The sequence below is a fragment of the Trichoplusia ni genome, chromosome 27 (genome assembly GCF_003590095.1).
Source record: "Trichoplusia ni isolate ovarian cell line Hi5 chromosome 27, tn1, whole genome shotgun sequence".
Lineage (NCBI taxonomy): Eukaryota > Metazoa > Arthropoda > Insecta > Lepidoptera > Noctuidae > Trichoplusia > Trichoplusia ni.
In genome coordinates, this window is record NC_039504.1 from 3,002,727 (window position 1) to 3,023,291 (window position 20,565).

At 35.1% G+C, this 20,565-nt stretch overlaps 3 protein-coding genes across 5 annotated transcripts in view; 2 read left to right on the forward strand and 1 right to left on the reverse strand.

Moving 5' to 3' along the window:
• LOC113505802 overlaps positions 1–16,184 on the forward strand; it is a 94,426-nt gene extending 78,242 nt beyond the window's left edge. Inside the window, exons 1-5 of one of the 3 annotated variants that reach the window (XM_026888633.1) lie at positions 8,742–8,790; positions 9,171–9,391; positions 10,664–10,893; positions 11,619–12,131; positions 12,342–16,184. In XM_026888633.1, the coding sequence (XP_026744434.1) occupies positions 9,376–9,391; positions 10,664–10,893; positions 11,619–12,131; positions 12,342–12,614 (1,032 nt within the window). In that variant the 5' untranslated portion in view covers positions 8,742–8,790; positions 9,171–9,375 and the 3' untranslated portion in view covers positions 12,615–16,184. Of the gene's footprint in view, positions 1–8,093; positions 8,791–9,170; positions 9,392–10,663; positions 10,894–11,618; positions 12,132–12,341 lie in introns of those variants that run through there. The other 2 variants (XM_026888630.1, XM_026888631.1) reach the window with 2 other exon arrangements.
• Positions 16,185–16,840: 656 nt separating this feature from the next.
• On the reverse strand, positions 16,841–18,077 carry LOC113505803 (cytochrome c oxidase assembly factor 5). The gene is made up of 3 exons (XM_026888634.1): positions 17,859–18,077; positions 17,445–17,540; positions 16,841–16,984 (listed from the first exon to the last, which is right to left on the reverse strand). Exons 1-3 carry the CDS (start codon positions 17,964–17,966, stop codon positions 16,943–16,945), a joined length of 246 nt encoding a protein of 81 aa, XP_026744435.1. The 5' UTR covers positions 17,967–18,077; the 3' UTR covers positions 16,841–16,942.
• A 264-nt stretch (positions 18,078–18,341) lies between these two features.
• On the forward strand, positions 18,342–20,323 carry LOC113505774 (probable cysteine--tRNA ligase, mitochondrial). Its single transcript, XM_026888586.1, has one exon. The coding sequence runs from the start codon at positions 18,444–18,446 to the stop codon at positions 19,977–19,979; it is 1,536 nt and encodes a 511-aa protein (XP_026744387.1). The 5' UTR covers positions 18,342–18,443; the 3' UTR covers positions 19,980–20,323.
• The last annotated feature ends 242 nt before the right edge of the window (positions 20,324–20,565 follow it).

Sequence of the window (20,565 nt, forward strand, 5' to 3'; positions counted from 1 at the left end):
CACGAACGTAACTATGTATTTTATTTTTTGGTTTTTATTTTATTGTTGTCATTTATGAAGTAAATTACTCATAATGACTGTTACTTGAGCAGGAGAGGCTCACATTGGGAATTTAAAGGAATATGCAACATGCAGAATTAGTTTTTTTATACTCTTCACAGTTTAGTATCGTAAAACTAATCGCCAGTACTAATACTTTACTAATACTTTCCGACGATTTCATCCTTAAATAATAACACATAGTAGACTAGGAGGTACAGAGACGCCAGTAAACTGTCAGCAAACAAAAAAGACCACTCTTGATGTAGTTCATTACTGACCCAAGGTCACACCATGGCGGTGCACGTACGCAAACATACATACACACACATCACTTAGACCCCCTGAGATGAGAGATGGAACATTGCAGAGCGGCAGGAGATGTGGTAGCACACCACAAGACACCAGTGCATTGTGTACTCACGCGTCGCCAGACACGCACGGCGCTAATTTACTCGAATACCATGCTCTATAACATGATGCTTCATAGTTCATACCGAGAGCTCGGTGACGATGTTTATAACGATAACTCAATTATCACAAGTGTATCTTATTCTTAAGAGTTGTAATACATTGCTGGGTGATACGGCAATAGCAACAAAAGTGATTGACCATTGACGGCAATATGCCGCAAACTCATTGTCTCAAACGGCTTTTAGACATATTTGTGCTTACAAAAAAGCAATGGTATCGATTGGCCAAGCTTTCCTATGAAGAGCATTTATTTGCACAGCATTGGAATAATTATAGACTGGATTTTAGTCCCAAGTTTTATATTACCAACCCTGATTTTGCGACACAAGGATTCAATTTCTTAGTCCATTAGTAGATTTTAAGAAAAAAAAACAAACAGGTTTAAAAATAATGCGCCTGCTATCTGCGATGAGTATTTTAACAAGTGTTCCCATTGTTCGTAAAAAGTATAAGTTGTGTTGACGCCACAAGTGTCGTATGTGCGACGAGCGTAATGTTTCACAACACTCAGCTGACGACAGTTGAAAATGAGTTTGTCTGTTCAGATTTCTTATTGTCTAAATATTTTTGTTTTACAGTACAATTAAACTTTACTTCTTGAACAGAAAGAAAGCTATCTTGGTGTAAGTATTCTAAGAAGAAATGATTTTTAAAACTCACAGTTTTAATTGACGATACGGTATCCCATCGGCTGCAATATCGTGAAATCAGGGATCGCCAACCCTCACTCTATCGGTCATAACGACCTGAATCCTTTTCGCTACGGGAAGAAGTCCATACAGAAACATCCTCACATTAACATATTTACGCATGATTACCCACAACATAATCCATGTGATAGTTATGAAAAGCGTGACGTCACTCACAGTTAATACGTCGCCGGCGTCATGCATTGTGCGAGCTGGCGCCGCGCCAGCAGAGACACTGATATGCGTTGTAGTGTAACAGTAACTAAGCTGTGACGTCACTGCTCCTCATAACGTGTTTGTTTATAAGACTTGATGAGATGAGTGTTAGAGCCGTGTTTTAAGAGGTTGGAATAGTGGCTATTTACTTGTGTAACTGGTTTGGTCCGGTAAAGCGTTCAGAGTCTGTACTTCGAATAATTAACGAGTCTAGCACGAGTGAGTTTCGTAGCATTAAGGATTTCATACAAATCGGTTGGGTGACGATAAAATCAGTGGGTATCTTACAATTATTTAACTCTATTTGTCCGCCAGTTATTACTTAAAGTTATTTAATTAACAAATATTAAATTGCAAGTGACTCAACACTAAATCCTACCTCACCTTTCTTTTAAACAAATCAACTATGACAACTAGCTCACTTAGTTTACACGACATGATATTTGAATTCAAACTTAAAAAATATATATAACCTAACCTCATTTTCTACACAACAATGAAGCACACGAAAGTTCAAAATACTTTCTAAATTAAACAGAACAGAACCAATCTGGTTAAAGAGTAAAGTTTTATTTGTCGCAACTTGGCGTCGAACCCAACAGCGAGTATATGATCCCGACGCAAACAACTTATTTATTGTGCTACAGAACCTGCTACGATTTACATAATGGGTTTAGTTTTTTTTCATGATTATATAAGTGACTGTTTAAATGCAATGGAGATTCAGATCATAAGGACATGGAGGTTCAATTATAAGGTTTAGTTTTTTTTTATCTTAGTATATGAGTAAGTACAGCCAAAACACTTAGGAAGCGGTGAAGGGTGGGCGATACGGGGAGCTGTCTGTGTACCTTGGACGTGCAATAAGTGCTACTTTGTAGCTTATTTTGAATAAATGGATTTTGATTTGATTTTGATTTTGAGTACAGATCGAAATATTACTAATGAAACTACTCATTCCCACATTACTATAGACTATACATTCTTTAATCCGGCAAATTGACTGACACCATTCTAAAAGTTTCTATTTGCCTCTGTTTGAACAAAAGGCAACAAAAATTCTAGAGGTAGCTAACCTTTAGAATGATCTGTAACCCATATACTTTTAATTGGGTCCTCAAACAACACTTACATGGAAAAAATTATGAATACTCGGTATTGTGAAAAAATAAGGCCATTGATAAGCTATCAATTAGCTACTTCAACGTGGCACTAATTAAATATTCTTTGTTTTACAACAAACGGTTTGTAATTAAGGAAATACAGACAAATACGCCAACAAAAATTACTAATTTAAATTAAATCTAATTTGTTGCAAATTCTTAGCGTTTCTTTGTTGTTAGTACGATCAACATAAAAATCTTTTAAGACAATCCAAAGTAGAAAGTGCCAGTATTAATATAGGAAATTTTAAAAAATGCGGTTGCTGTGTTTTCACTATGCTTTACGTCCAATCTTATTTAGTTACATAATGAAAATGAAATTACGTAGTCTGCAAGTCGAATACATAATCATTTTTACATGTCTTTTCTTAAGGACGCTGGAGTTGACATTTCCTTTATTTACTTACTAGCTGTTGCCCGCGACTTCGTCCCCGTAGGTAGAAGATATTAGTTATGATTTATACCTGCCCTATTTTTTTCACATTTTCCTTTGTATCTTCGCTCCTATTAGTCGCAGCGTGATGGTTAATAGCCTAAAGCCTTCCTCGATGAATGGTCTATTCAACACAAAAAGATTTTTTCAATTTGGACCAGTAGTTCCTGAGATTAGCGCGTTCAAACAAACAAACTCTTCAGCTTTATATATTAGTATAGAGTATAGATTCCTATAGTTACCTAAAGTAGAAATATCGCAATAAAATCAGGGATCGCGGTCTCTTTTCAAGTCCAAACAGTTTTAAAATGCGAGTACCTATTGCATTGTAGAGAGTATTAATATGTGTTTCATTGGACCTGCCTTTTAAAGAATAGCAATTAATTCAATTTGATTATGTTCGGTTGTCTTCATAATCCGACCGACTTTTGTTGCATACCGTACTTCGCTATGTCTGTACACATTTCAAGGTTTCAAATTCCTACGCCTGTTTAAGACTAGATGAATTACCAAAGTTCTAGCAAACTACAGACACCGCCATCTGTTATCAAGACGTTGAATCACAAAATGCTATTCATAGTTCGTTTAAAAATAAGTCGGCATAGCTGCAAATATTATTTAAAACATGTGTTTATACAATCTTTTGAGGTTACTCGCTTACTTAATATTCAAATTCTTTCAAAAATCTATCTTATGTGAGTAATAATAAAGCTATTATTTACTTAATGTTGTCATAATAATATTATTTGATGTTACGATACAAAGTACTTAACAAACCACTACTGCTGTGGTATTTTATGAACTATTTCGCCGTGAGAACACTAAATAAATTATAAAATCGATTTATTGAGCTGTGAGGCAGCCAATAAATTGTTATTACCAATCCATTGCCTCATTCCGGTGGGCCGTACGATAAAACTGTAACATTTATGTAGTGCCATCAATTTCGTGTTTACAACGAACCTCCTTGCCTGGCCGTCCGATACGATAGACTTTAAATCAACTTGTTTACGAGACCTAAACTTCGCAAGAACTACTACTCTTTACTAAGACAAAAGAGCTTGTTTTGGACACAAAAGGGTTTTCAATGAATACTTTAACCGTAACGGTCTGAGATAGGTGCTCGTTGAATATTTTACAATGTATTACTACCTATTATACACATTACTAGGTAAAAAAATAACAACTTAGTATCTGCGCTTGTGAAAATTAGAAAAAAAAAACTCTTAAAACAAAGATGATCAAAATTATGTCAATCATGCATTTTAATTTAAAAAAGCTTAAAAATTATTTTGTAGTTTTTATGAAAAGCAAATTGACTGTTTTTTTTGACATACCTATATATTTATTTTCACGTACCGGAAAAAAGAAAAGATGCCTAGGGTTCAGCAAAACACTTTGTTAGACCCAAAATCAAAGCCAGGGTATATCACTTATGACCACACATTCAAACAGATCGTATTCCCGAACTAACAGCGGCTATCATTTAATACCGCGGACTCTGGCATCCATCCGATCGTAATTCATGCAAAATTCCGATCGTTACAATGAAATTGTATTACTGTACACTAGTTACAGGCGCCGAATAGCTATTGGCACTGGATCAGGCTTTCTCATCTCTATTTATTATCTGTTATAAGTGTAGTTTATTTATTAAGCCATAAGAGTCTGTGAATTCTGTTGGAATTCGGAATTGTAGGTTAGGTACCTACAATTACGGAAGGGAAAAAAATAATATAAAGATCATTTGTCACAGGGGAGTACAATAATAATATTTATTAGAAACAAGCTACGCTAGAGTCAATAATTATGAATCTGCATTTTTTTATAACAGTAAAATGCGACAAATTATCATTTAGGTACATGAGTACCAAACTATATCCGCATTTATAAAAAAAAACCTTCAAAAACATTCTAACAACGATATGCTTGCTTAGAAATCGTTCAAATCCAAAATAATTTATAAAACATTCTCACGTAAAGCCCTCCTCGTTGTCCTTCCTAACCAGTTCCCGCCTTCCCATAATGTCTCATCTGACAAATTAATACTCTCTGTCTATGGATCGCCAAATGCACTTAGCTGTTTTGGCGCCAGTCTTCAAAGATGGCCGACGCTTAAGAATCATCTGTGAAATTTACATCTGTAGAGAAATAGTCCATGGTTTAATCATTTGTTTTTCTCCTTCAATGTATGGCATGATTCTTTGCCAAAATAATAATTAAGCTGCTTTGAGGAAGAAGTAAATGGATTTTTAATCTTCTGAGTTTTTTTATTACTGTGTATTATTTGGCCGTCTGTAATATATTCAGAACTTAAGCTATTGTGGATTTTTCGTACGCCTGCTATCTAACTGTAGTCAGTAAAAAAGTAATTAAACACATCGGAAAACTACATAAAAGTATCAATATTGTGGAAACTGTTCTCTGGTTTCTCGAAAAATATAGTTTATGAGTACCTACTAAATTATCTGGTACACAGTCAACTCCGCAAACATTAAAACAAGACACGATCGTCATAAAGATCTCAACTACCAACTATTATAATAAAACTGTTTAATATCTGAACTATAAATATTTAATCACTCATTTGAAGAAAACCAGACGTCATATCGAACCTATAACTTTGCAATACGAAAAAAATGCTGAAAATGTCAGTCAAACACTTGCAGGCAATTAACAAAACGGGGGCGATATAAAAATCATAAAACCTTTACGACATGGCGCGACCAAGCCGGCCGTAATCTTTACCGAACCCTCAGAATTGACCAATAAACCCATACCACGCTATAGATAAAAACAGAAAGGCAACTCAACACAATATACGGCAATAAAATAACATATAATAAACTACTGTCATCCTGTTCTTTTATGCTCCGATTCCGATTGCTTCGAGAATGGGGGTCGCCTAACCAATTACTAATCTGTGTAACAATCATTGACTCTCATTACTAATAACAACTGTAACCACGTGTTTCTACACATGTCGATCTATTGAACAACACCTCTGGATAGACGTTAAATTAATTCAACAAATACGTCTAATATTTTCTTACATTTCTGTAACAAAATAGGTCTTCTGGATATTTCTTTCAATACCTCAAACTTTCCCGTCACACGTTACTAACTTTCGGTGGAGGACAAGTTGATATTTACTGGGACCTAATATCGCTAGGGTGAGTTATGTAGGGAGTTTCCTAAGGCGGGAAGAATACTAATCAGGATTACAAAAAGTCACGCAATAAAGAATAACCTTTCCAACAAAGTTCCAAAATAAACAGGTTCATAATATTTAGGACTGTTGATTGTTAAGGATGTATATTGATTCGCAACCGATGAGGCAACTGTTGAAAACAGTTTTAAAACACAATTATGACTATAAAAATTGAAATATAAATTAATCATTTATCGAAAACGTGCATAAAATAATGGAAATAAGGTATGAAAAATTCAACCGTAGAGCTTTAAAATGATTAAAAGTTACATGTTTTTATATGGAAAAACACATTGGGCTGCCATAGTACCTAGCCTTGGTTGGAGGAACTTAGGAATCTTAAGTCAAAAACAATTTATCCAAAAACATATCGTTGTTCATCCAACCAGTTGCGATTAACCACATATAACCTTAAAAAAAACTCTTACAAAGATTTCTGATTCTAGTACCTAATTCGGGACTCCAAACCGAAAAACATATGATTAATTTGAGACGGGCCTGTTGGTCTAGTGGTTAGTGACAATGGCTGCTATACCGGAGGTCGTGGGTTCGATTCCCGCCCAGGACAAATGTTGTGTGATGAGCATGATCATTTGTTCTGGTGTCTGGGTGTAATTTATCTATAATATGTATGTATTTAGAAATATTTAAGTAAGTTTATCAGTTGTCTGGTTACCATAACACAAGCTCTGCTTAGCTTGGGATCAGATAACCGTGTGTGAGTTGTCCCAGGATATATTAATATTCCGATCGAACAGACTATGAAGACAACTTCACGTTTATTACAGACATCACTCAATATTATGTAGTTCTACAAAATCTTGTTTACATAACTACTATTTCTTGCCCAAGCAGTCGATTTGGCACGAGAGTTACAAAATATTTGCCAGCTCAAATGTTTTGCGAGATTCCTAAGCATTTTGATCTTCAACGAAATGCATATCTTTCGTCACTTCAGACAGTAATATATTCGTGTATTGTCTGAAGTTTGCTTCGAATATTACTTTGTAACTTTATGTCAATAGCATCTAACAATAGGTGCATTTTGATATTTGCCTGAAACCTTGGCTGCTCGGCAAAGAAATCCACTCATATTACTCATAATGCATACAATAGAAAAATGTTTAACTTTAATGTTAGGTGACTGGATACTCTCAAAGTCCTTCACTATAAAACATGTCATAGTGTTTTATAGATATAACTTTATTCTTTCTTCCTAAATCTACATTTAGGAAGAAAGAATAAAATGTGAAGAATTTTGTGAACCTAAAGGCTTTATAAAATTAGATGATACAAAGATAAAAAATGCTTTCACTAACAAATTAAACAGTTCTCGGAAGGCATAGCCCGATTTGTAGCAAATCCCTACTAAATCTGTAATATGGTTGTATTTTTACGAAATATTCGTACTTTGAAAATAAATTATTTTGGTAAAACCTTCAAAGGCATTAATTCAGCGGGCTTTTGAAGAGAGAAATTTGGCCGAAAATTACGAAATGTTATAATCTCGAATAGGAAGACTTCAAAGAAATTTATTAGTTGAGTATAAATGTCCCTACTAAATAGCAGCGGCATTTTAGCTAAATATCTTGTTTCCACAGATCACCAAACTTCTCAACTAACCCTTCTTTACGTCCATTCTCTCCAGCTCCATCCATTTGAGCTAACACGGACAAAAATATATCTGCTAGTTTTCCAACAACACAGTAAAAACCGGTCTCTTTATCATAACAAAATCCATAAAAACTGAGAGAATCATCTCTTACGAAAGCTCGTCGTCGTAATCGGATTAGTCATGACACAGACAAAACCAATACCTCTGAGTAAGTATAAATATGATACGTTTACGAGCTCAGGTCGAGGAAATCGATAACATATCGAGAACTTCTGTATTTATAGATCTAATCAACAAGTCAGACTGACTTCAGGTTTACAATGGAATGGTTCTAGGCAATAGACGATTGATACAAATATCGTCAGTGTCAGGAGTGCCTCTCCTTTTACACTTGACATGAAGCTAGATGATCAAATCTTGGTTTGATTAGACTACTGGTCACCCAACCTGTAACCTTAATCCTTCAGGATTTTAAGTTCTGAAAGAAGAACGCTTTTAAACTTTCAAAGCAACTCTATAGATCTCTCTATTCACCTCGCATCAGTTAATCCTACCATAAGACCGTGCATTTTAAAGCGGAAATAAAACAAACCAACACGCTCAGCCAAACAGGAGACATCTGAATATAGCCGGGTTTAATCTTGGCGTGGTACAGTGAACTAATTACTGTGAGAGAACGGTGTGCACGCATACCGGTACACTTAAGTGCGAAAGAGAAGGAACTGGGCAGTTTTCCAAGATGAATTTGATGTTTCGGAAGAACTTCAGCGGGGAGAAGAGCCTCTCGTCGAGCGGGGGTGGGGGCAAGGCGCGGGGCGCGCTCGGCGCAGGGAGGAACGCCAAGCGCCGCGACCGCGAGCGATACTCCTGCATGGAGGAACACCACTACAAGACCCACATATTCTTCTCCGCGGCACCGCGCGCCAGTACTCAGTACAACGACATCACAGGTAAACGTACGTGCCCAGTGACTCAGAGTGAACTCGTACAAACTTTTGTTTTGTTTGTCTTACAACTTTATCCGTAACTTTCAAAGTTAACAAAGTGTCCAAAAATCCTTTTGAGGAGCAGACGAGTGTTATAATTGAGTGAAGTTTACACCGACCTCGTTAGTATCCCGCGTTGAAAACACAGCGCACATGACACGCGTCGCTACTATAAATACATTCCTTGACAGGTGATGCAGCGCTCAGTTAACGTTTATTACACACGCTTTTTGTTGGTTAACAACTTTTCTGCGTGGTAACAAGTGATTGTTTTATGTAAACATTGTTGCCGAAAGTTTCACAAGTTTTGTGGGTATGGGGATTGATCAGCAACATTTCTCCAGGCGGTGGAACTTGTTTAAGCCGCTTCGAACCGATTCCGTTTTGGCGCTAAACACAAACATGCCGAGGTTATTTCCCGCGTAAGTGTTATGACACGCACATTATACAATATTTATAATTGGCACGATTTAATCGACTATGTTCATTTAATATCAACCTTCTGAATTATTCATTTCGATATCTGTTTTGAAGATCAGCCGTAGTTTCATGTCCAAACGTAAAGGTACAAATACTCATTTTGTGTCATATTTAATGTTTAGAACTTGTGTTTTTGATTTACTTTTGTACCTACTTATTGTAGCATTCAGTGTAACTAATTCAAATACGTTTGGGTAAGTATTACTTTAGATCTGAATCGAGGTGTTTCAAATGTGTGTGTCTACGTACATAACTACTACTAGTTGGTTTGAATTGGACATCAACAAACATCTGGCTTGTGAATACTATAAATAAACTGTGTTTACATTGATTTCCTAACCAAATGTAATCGTCTGGATTCCAGTAAATATATCTCTCAAATTCAAGTGTAAATAAGGTACGAGGCTATCCAGATAAGTTCTCCATCTCAGTCTGTCTTTGTCAACTTGTTCACATTTTAACATTTTAATGTAAATATTTTTTGGAAATGTTTATTTTCTAAAAGTAGAAGCCCACGTGCAAATGTATATAATTTCTATTCGAATACATGACATATAACCTCATCCTTTTTGACATTATAATTTGAGAAGAAAAAGGAGCCATTGGTGAACTTCAAACACCTCCTATACTGGAAGCCCGAAGTTTCGAAGAGATTTTAAACAATATTCCGTGTTTTTTTATCACCAGCCGAAGACTTTAAGCCTGAAGTTATAGCTACTACGATACCTTTTAAAAACAAGGAACTATCGTGGTACACGTTTTCTGTGTTTCGTTTTCCGCAGTTTAATCCTCGGTTTCCGAAAGAAGATTGTAATCAGTTGACAAAGAAACTAACAGCTAAACACAGCGTACCTTTTTTGACCATTGATTAACCATTTATTTGTCAGATTTTCTGAAACCGTCGGATTTAACCCATCGGGTGCCTATTGAACGATTTTACGTTGACTTAACTAAATCATGAATTCTGATGGAGCTCATCATGATCCTGTCTATGACCTTTCCCAGTCATTTTGGGGCCGGCATTACCGGATGCAGCAGACTAGTCTTTTACAAGGAGCGACTGCCTATCTGACCTCCTCAATCCAGTTAATTGGGCAACACGATGCTCCTTACTCAGATTGTTAGACCTTCCAGCTCCTGACGACCCATAACGGCCGTCATTGGTGTGAATAACATCCGGGACCCACTTTATCGTTCCTTCCGAAACACGTTATGATTCACCGTATGGAGGATAGCTTAACCTGTGATCGAATAACTTGTGCAGTTGTAGTTTAGCCACAATCTCCTCTGTCTTCTGATGGATGGATGCTAGAATACGGAATGAGGTACCAGTATGTAATGTAAGTTTTTGTTATAGAACGATGCGGGCCAGTACTGGGCGGCGGCACGGGCACGGAGCCGGAGCCGCCGCAGCCGCTGGTGACGCGCGAGCCGTCGGTCTCGCTGCTGCGCTGGGACCGCGGCCCGACCACCACCGTGCCCACCGACCGCCGCCGCACTGAGCCCGTCTCGCTCGCCACACTGGAGAAAGACTGCTTCGTTATACCGGCGCACGCACTTGATCGGTTCTTGCCTGATGGGGTGCCGGTTAGTAATGACATTTCTTCTCAAGTTATAAAGAAATCACGGTTTGATTCTTGAATGAATAGCCGAGTGGTAAGGTCCTTACGCCATACACATTGAGTCGTTTCGCAGGTTCGATCACCACGTAGGATAAGAATTTTGACTTTTCCTAAGTACGAGCATGTGACTTTAATGTTTGTGTTAATCCCGCGACACAATGTTGGACTCCTTTATGCGGGAGCCGGTTTATTGAAGCAAGCGAAGCCCGTGTCGAAACTTACGAAGTTTTATTTAAAAAAAAAATAAGAACCAGACTAGTTTCGGCTGAAGTGGCTTATAATAATTGTAATCCAAATTTATTACAATTAATTTCATACCCACTAAATATTTAAACTCGTAGTCTTGAAAAATGTCTTTGAATACCTAGTTTAAAATGTACTACAAACAACTTAAAATGTTGAAACTGTACAAGAATACGTAAAGTTTTCTACAACTATAACTCTAGGGCAGAATAATTTATTGTAATTAGCACTGATACAGCGACGCTCATTTACATAGTTGATGGCTGTGCTTAAACGTCCCAAGAATTACAGACTGCCTACACGAGAAAATGCTGTTTTGCGGACAATGACTAATTGAAGCCATTTTTAAATTGTCATGTAAAACTTTAAATTTCTTGAACCGTTTTTAGGAAAGTTGTTTTAAATAGCGCTTAAAAGTTTTCTTTATAACATTTTCATTTTTTTCAGCTTCCAGTTCCACCTCCAACCCCAGAGAAAGGAATGACAACAAAGACTGCACAAAACTCTCTTAGCATCCTTGAAATAGCTGATCCTAAGTTGTGTATATTGGCTCACCTCATGAGCCCCTTGGAGCCAATAGAGCCAATATTGGAGTCGCCGCTTGCCAAACCTTTGATAAGACAAAAAGCTGCCGCAGGGGAGCTGTTGAACGAAGTAGCACAAGCCAATACTGCGGTTGGGGGCATGTTGTTGGCAAACATGGAGAAAAACGCGGAATTCCCATTCATATCATACTATGTTATAAACACGACGCAAACTGACCCATTGCTCTTCTACAACAACATGAGATGTGCTTCCTTGAACAAGTTCGATCCGAAGACTATTAGGTACTCTGCGGCGCACACCCTAGACTTGTATAGTGAAGTAGCAATGATTTGTAGGCCTCCGTTTAATGATTTAGCTGGCGGACCGAAGAAGTCGCACACTCCTACTACTGGATTCATCATTAGTGTTTATAAGGTAAACACAATATGTTTTTTCTTTTCCATAGAAACTAAACCATATAACAAACTGTCGATAGCACTTTAATAATACACTATTTTTTTGCCAGTTGAGGTCGATGTAGACATTTCGAAATGCCCTTTCCACCAAATTAAAAAAATACTATCCTCCTTTTGATAGTTACAAAAGTCAAAACATGTATGACAAATGGCAACAACGAATTTCCAGGTATTCGAAGGCGACGATGGCGAGCGGTTCGAAAGAAACTGGCTGTACTGGACCGGGGCCAGGATGCTGTACCGGCACCTGCCTCACACGGTGGGCCTGCGGAAGATCGCCCTTCACAAATCAGTGGCCGCACACGGAGACAAGATGTACCTGTTAGTGTGCGAGTGTGCCAACCTCATGGACGATCTGTCCGGAGCAGCTATGCTGGTGACGGCTCTCCGGGCCAGGCTCTGCGGGTACACCGGCCTGTACAGACCTATACAGACTTTCTAGTAGAGGGAGACAGGCCTTGACGGCCATGACGGTGTTGCTCTGTAGTTTTGGAGGCATCTCTTAGAATGTTTGTATTGGTGAATTTTGGGATGTTGATGGTACTGATTTAGAGTTTGTACTGGGTATATTATTGCATTAATCTCTTGCACAAATGTGTTGTACAAAGCTTGGTCAATCCCTCCGGTCGAATCGACAAAAAACAGTAAGAAACAATGGTTTAAAAATAGCTAAATTGACAGTACAGATCCCAGAAAGCAGACTTCCTAAATTAAGTACCAATAGACTTTCAAAACCGATTTTCACCAATCTAAAGGTGTCAACAAAATAGGTCATCGACAACACTCGTATATAACGGACCAAAGTATTAATATTACATTTAAGATCGTCTTAAATGGTGTACAATGTATGACTGGGTACAGGCGTGTCGAGCCAAAGTGTTCTTGTCTTAGTAATAAGAGATTTTAATATCGAAACGAGTGATTTAATTCTGTAGACGCTATTTTTCCTATAAACCTCTCAATACTTTTATATGATCTATTACAAAACGAATCACTTCATAGTTCATATTGACAGCTAGATAATATACTATCAATCTGATAGATGATGGCTATTCGAATATTTTTGTGTATTTTGGGTGAATGTCTTCCAAACTGTGGCGTACCCAATATTTGATAGATTGATACAGTGATTTAGATTATACCGTATGACTAGCACTTTCTGCCGTTGTTCTATTATATTTTGAAGGATATTCGTTGGTCTTTTTATAATTTTGTAACATATCTTAATATACATATCATTAAACATAAAGAAGTGAAAAGTTACTTACCTACTCCATGTTCCGGTTCACTTTAAAGTCAGAAGAAGATATATATTCAAAATCTTGATACGATTCCTCTAATCTTTTTATGACGCGTGACGGCATTCACGAATTTTCCTATTGCAAGCAATAAAATAGTGTTTAATAGATTTACTTATTTGGAAATTACTTAAATTGACGTCATAGCTGTTCATTCACTGCTTAATTTCTTGTCTTCAATTGTTTGCTAATGAACCACCTCATGTCAAATTCTCAAATAATTATAACTGCCACAATTTAAATTTGAAATTTTTACTAATTCTAATTCTATTCGCATATGCTCACTTAAAAAAAAAGTAATTTTAATTATTATGTAAAGATGAGAGGCCAATAAGCGTCACAATATTGTAGAATAATAAATTAAAAATAGTAAATAATATAAAAGCTTATGCGTTCTAAGCTTGGTTTAGATGGTGAAAAAACAACTGAAATATTTACATTTAAGGACACTATGAAGTATTGTATCTGTTCTGTTAATAAGGTAGGTACTTAAGTATCTAACAGAATAGAACGTTAATAGATAAATAGCTAAAGATTTAAAAAAATATGCTGGTGAATTGCAATCGCATTGTATTTTTAACCAACTTCAAAAGAGGTTTATTTTTACTACGCTATAGTGAATTCAGTCACCGTCTAAACCTTTCTTAGTTAAACTTAATTAGATATTGTCACTACTAAACATTAACTTCAAAACTGTTTAATATGCTGGACCGACACTAAAAATATATATTTGTAATTAAATAATTTGTACGACCAAAAGCCTACCTGATATTGTGATTCATTAAATAATAAATTAATATTACGTGCACAAAGTATAAACTTAGATCGGCTTGAGAAGCGTTTGTATTTTAAGATATTGTAATAGAATATTATTAGTGAAATTGTATCGTGACTAATACAAGGTCTTGAGAGAAGTATAATTTCTACAAACAAAAATGCATTGTAGAACAATTTAAATGTATGAAAGTGACAACTCTGAAGTCACTTGCTTACATAGAAATGTCAAATTCATACATTGGAAGAATTTTAATCGCCATTGTCGTTTGTAGAAATGTCACTTGTCCACTGGAGTTCAATAGTTTGACAAATAGCATCTATATTAAATCTCACTCATGGATTATGATAAGTTGATTCAATGCTAGTCTTTATTTTTTTTAAATAATATATTAAAGGAAAGTCAGTAATTAGAACTTAGAAAGTTAGTAAAACGAGTTCTGATATCTCAATAAACCTCATTTTTTGTGTTTTCGCATGCAATGCGCACAGTTTAGAATATTGCACAATTACTTAAGTACTAATACAGTTTACGACGTTGTTTTTAAAATTCGTGTCTATTTTGCTGTCTCAATAGTTCACGCTAATGGAATCGCTCAATTTTGTGGGAGTGACAAATCTATCTGACGAATAGAATTGTAATTTCCATACATTGTGCCGATTTGTACTTACTTGTAGAAATGTCATTTGTCTACAAGTCTTTGACCGTATTATCATCGAATAGACGCGTTTTAATTTGAATGATATTATTATTAATTTTCTAGTCAATAACCCACAAGTTTTCTTTTGCTATGGTGCTAATTCTAGTCAATTTATAGATAGCAATAAATCGATGCTTGCAATGAGAATAGCTAGCACGGTTAAGAATCCAGTTTTAGGCGTTTAATTTATTTATTTATGTTAATATAACAGTAAGTTAGACAGTTATTTAAGTAAATAGCAATTTCTTTATCTGAAAAAACTTTGACAATTTCTATAGCAAAAATTATTAGAAGTAATCTGTTTTAAGAGTATTATAGATAGTTATTATGCAATTTTATAAGGCTTAATAAAATTGTAATGTAAGAAATAATTGTACTAATTAAAGTTTGTAAGTAAGGTAAAATGTTGGGGTTGTGTGGGCACCAAAAACGTAATATTGCAAGTTATTGTTCTAAAACAAAATATAGAGAAATAAATAGTATCTACTTAATACATCCCTGTTCTGTAAACGAACATTCTTTTCAAGCTAATTTAATTTTGTAATAAACTAGATTTATTAAGTAGTAGCTTGTCGAATGCAAAGGTACTAACCACGATTTATTTTGCTTTTGAAAGCTCTTACATAATAAAAATATTTAGGCAATAAATTTGTGTTAAAAAGTTTTCTGTCTACAACGCCATCTAGCGGCTACCTCTGTGGTATGATAACTATAAAAGATGCCTACGAAAAAAATACATAGAAGTTCGTGAATTACTCTAGGAATAGACAGGATACTGCCAAAAACAATAAATTCTGCGTGAGTATTTTTATTATACTTTTTATAGATAAATAGAACATTTCCTTCTAGTAATAATAGTTACTTATTAATATTTTACGACAAATAATCATTGTAACTTTTCTTAAAATTACTGAAATATAATGCAATAGATATATAATTATGGAATAAATAACTTTATTTTTAATAATCACTTAATTGTGGACTCCGAGAAAAATTATAGTCAATTATATTTTAATGTTTCGTATTTTAATGTGATACAATCCAATACATAAATTGGCATCACTAGACACTAATTCCAATTTACGCAGATGAAGGTTCAAATAAAACAAAAATGTATAAAGCAATTTAAAATTACTGTTTGGCTTGAAAAGCTAGAAATGATTGCGGGCTAAGCTCTGTAGTTTGTATAGAGAATTTAATTACTTTTCAATTATTTTTATAATAAAAGTTGAAATTGAATGTGTGTTGTTTTTCTTTCCAAAATCCTGTTATCCCATATTTCTATAATCAAATAATGATTTCAAAAAATAAGATTTTATTTATTGATAGTCGATAAGTTGATGGATTGCATATGAAACTTGGTTTAATGACTGGTACTTTACTACTCAGTGGTGAAATTTACTTAGCAGTGATAAAAGAACTTAAAAAAAAAAACTAAATAAGGAGTTAGTTCCTGGAGGCTAGAGGTAAGTTTACCGGTTTTTATGGAGGAGAACTTGAAGTAGCTACTTAGTGTAGAAAGTGGATATTATAGACAAAGTGAAGTTCGCAAGGCTGTTCTTTTTACCTAGGTAAAAGTACGAAGTATTAAAAAAAAATGTGCTGTATCATAGCGGAAATCTCTCTATTTATTGAAGTATCCTACTTAAATAACTTAATAGCTCTTAAGACAAAAAACTTTCTACAACAGCACCACTTAATATTTGGACATTCAAAAGATACTTTTAAGCACACTCAGACACTTTTAAGTACCACTACTGTCTACCTTGTAAAGTTTTGTATAGATTTTTTTGCGCTCTCATGTTATTTAAATTATAATTAGTATAGTACCAACTGGACTTCTACAAGCATATACAATACAGTAAGCAAATCAAGAATGATTAAAACATCACAAATATGAATCAAATTATATTAAACAATATATAACACTTAATATTAGTAAAATTAATACTTCTACAATTTGTTTCTATGCAATTTAATGAATTCCTTAAAGGGTTTTAATACCCTTTGGGGCCACGGAACCTTCGCCTATTATCCAACTGAAAAAAATAAAGATATGGAAATTTAATTTGAATTATGAATTTGAGATAGTCCTCAGAGAAAGTGGTATGACAAAGAAACAGGATATTGACAGATATGTAGGGAGCATATGGCCATAAATTGCAAAAGGCAGCAATAATTGAAAGGAGAAGGATGCTTGGTCAAATAAAAACTGTGACATTGATATTTTGATTATTTAAATATATTTTTTATACTAGACACAAGATAGCAAGGAGTTTTACTAAAATACTAACAAACTAATAAAAGTATTTTAGTTCCCTTCTTTTCTTTAAGATTATATGAGCAATTCCTATAGAACAAACAAGAACAATTGGAAACCAGGCAGTAGACAAAATTTAACTTATAGGATTTGATAACAAGCTAATGGGCAGTAAAAATGTAACCACTTCTGTATCATGTGTAAAAATGAGCGGTGTGATATGTGAAGGTTTTGCTTACTAGAGATCGTTTACACTCAAAGAAGCTTTGTCTAAGTTGAGCACACTCTTCAGGCACAGCTCCTTCTCTAAGGCAATCCCTCGGAGTCTTTTTCTCCTGAAAACAATTTTCAAAAAGGTTTAGCCGATTAACCTCTTTACTTCAACAGAAACTGTTCAACAGTTTGATCTCTTTCTTGCTGAAGTCGGAATTAAAATTAGGTATTCAAAGGAATGAACACTTGAAGGCCACTGCCATAGTTTGAACACCAAGTTGTAGAATATTTTTTTTTTAATTTATTACGTTTTTTACAATCACTTCCCGAAATGTGACGAGTGTGATTATTTTATCGAAACGAAAATTGTACGCACAGGGATAATAAATTGATTTTTTCATACATGTAAACTCAAAACAAATAACCAACAAAATATTAACCTTTTTGCAACAATCGCTGGCCAGTAAACACATCTTGAGATCGGCTCGAATCCCAGCACAAGGGGTTTTGTCTGCTAGGCCGACCTCATCGGGAGCAAACGTAACCATTTTAATCTTTGCTTTTGTCTATCTAAAAGATACCTGCCGGTTTTTATTTTTCCTAAATCTTGTTGACAAGGGTTGAACTGAAATGTCAAATATTTAGGATCTCCCTCCCTGTTTCCCAAATTGCTGATAAGAGAGGTTTTCCGTTTTGCGAAACCTCAAAATAATGATGTCGGTAAGTAAATTAAAAAATATATATATATATTTTCACAAACACAAAAACAAATCGATGTTAAACAAAGTTTATCCTGCACTACCAGAACGTAACAAAATATTAATATTCTTTCGATAAACCAAATTAAGCATTTTTTTCAAGATTCTCCTTATCGACACTATGCTACAGTGCGATTATCGGAACGCAAAAACAAATGATATTTGTCACTTCTGTCAAATTAGTCTTTGTTTTTATCAGCTGTTGAGTTCAGTGGCCACTGTCCAGTGTGGAATATTCTGTCAATGAACTTGTGAACCTCAATAAAAATGAGAAAACTGTTTCCTGTAGTGTCGCGTAAACTTTCCCATGTGTGTAGTTTGAAGCCTTATAAAGAGACAAAATGGTTAATGCCAAATGGCAATCCAATCGGTGCGTATATATATAATTGTGTGGCAAATGAAAAAGTTCCGATAATACTAAATGACCCTCACATTGCCACTTGGTACTCCTGCGGGCCGACAGTCTACGACTCTGCTCATATAGGCCATGCGAGCTGCTACGTTAAGTTAGACATTATTCAACGAATTCTGAAGTCATTTCTCAACGTTAAACTCGTGACGGCGATGGGAATCACCGATATTGATGATAAAATAATTAAAAAGAGCATCGAAACTAAGACACCCTTTCAAAACGTAGCTAAACAATACGAGCATGAGTTCTGGCTGGATATGTCGTCTTTAAACATTGAAAAACCAATGATAATAACAAGAGTATCTGATCACATTACTACAATAGAAAGTTTTGTGAAGAAGCTCATAGACAATGAGAAGGCTTATGTTACATTAGATGGTTCTGTTTACTTTGACACAACAAAATACCCTTCTTATGGAAAACTTCAAAAAGCTCAGAGTGAAGGGGAAGCAGCTAATGAAGAAAAAAGGAATAAAATGGACTTTGCTCTATGGAAGGCACACAAGCCTGGGGAGCCAACGTGGGAGATGTCCTGGGGCCAGGGCAGGCCGGGCTGGCATGTGGAGTGCTCAGCCATGATCAGCAAAGTATTTGGCTCTCAATTGGACTTCCATGCAGGAGGTATAGACCTGCAGTTCCCACATCATGAAAATGAAGAGGCCCAGTCATGTGCCTTCCACAACATTAGGCAATGGGCCAACTACTGGGTCCATGTTGGTCACCTACATGTGAAAGGTGACACCAAAATGTCTAAATCACTCAAAAATACCATCTCCATACCTGAGCTGCTAAAACAACACAGTTCTGATGTCTTCAGGATGGCATGTCTTACATCAAATTACCGGAATCCTATGGAATACAGTCCAGCTGTGATGAAAACAGCTGAGGAGTTCCTCAACAAATTCAAATTCTTCCTTAAAGATGCATTTATTTACGTCAACAATAATGCTACAAGCAGTGGCGATTATAAAGATAAAATACTGAATGATTTACAGAAGACTGAGGAGGCCAACTTAGAGGCTCTCAGGAATGACTTCAATACAGCAATTTGTATCAATAATCTTCTCACATTGATAGGTAATGCAAATAAAGTTATGAAATCAGAAACAAATGACTACTATCCAGTCCCTATAGTTTTAATAGCAGACTATGTAACCAGCATGTTGACAACATTTGGTTTGAAGTTACAAGACTCTGAGCAAGATAGCATCTTATCAAACTCTCTTATTGACACATTGGTTGAGTTTAGGCACACAGTGAGATTGAATGCTTTGTCTAGGAAAGACAAGGAGGTGCTACAAGCTTGTGACATTGTTAGGGATAAAATGAAATCTATGAAAGTTCAGATTAATGATAGTAAAAAGATTTCATCTTGGGTATCTATAAAATAATATTTTAGTGTAAGAAAATATAGTAATGTTACTGTTTTATATCTTTTTTTAAGAAGTTTATGATATTTGAGAGTAGAATGATTCCATATTATTTTTGTTTTTTAAAACAAATACTACCCACATATGACCTCATTTGACAAAGTACTTAAAACAGTATTTTCCATTGCACTCATTTCATTACTTATACAAAAGAGATTACTGGTTTTTTCCTTCAGTATTTATACTTACCTCAACCATAAACCATTCTGATAAAACAAATAAATTTATAATGGCTGTAATCTAATCAATGACTGTTTTGATGTTCTTGTAATTGTGTAGTGTAAATAAATAATATATCAATGTTATTTTGTTTATCATATTGTCATGAATCCCTAAATAACTCTTTAACAGTGAGATATCTTACTCAATCATTGATTATCACATATAATTAGAGTTAACACTAAACTTTGACCAATATTGTCAATACAATAATGATGGTTTTGTTTTAATTACTTAATGTATGAAAGATGTGCTCCACTATAAATATTTTGTATGTTCAACTATTAATTTTAATTATTTTTTAAGTTTTTGATATCGATGCAAACTG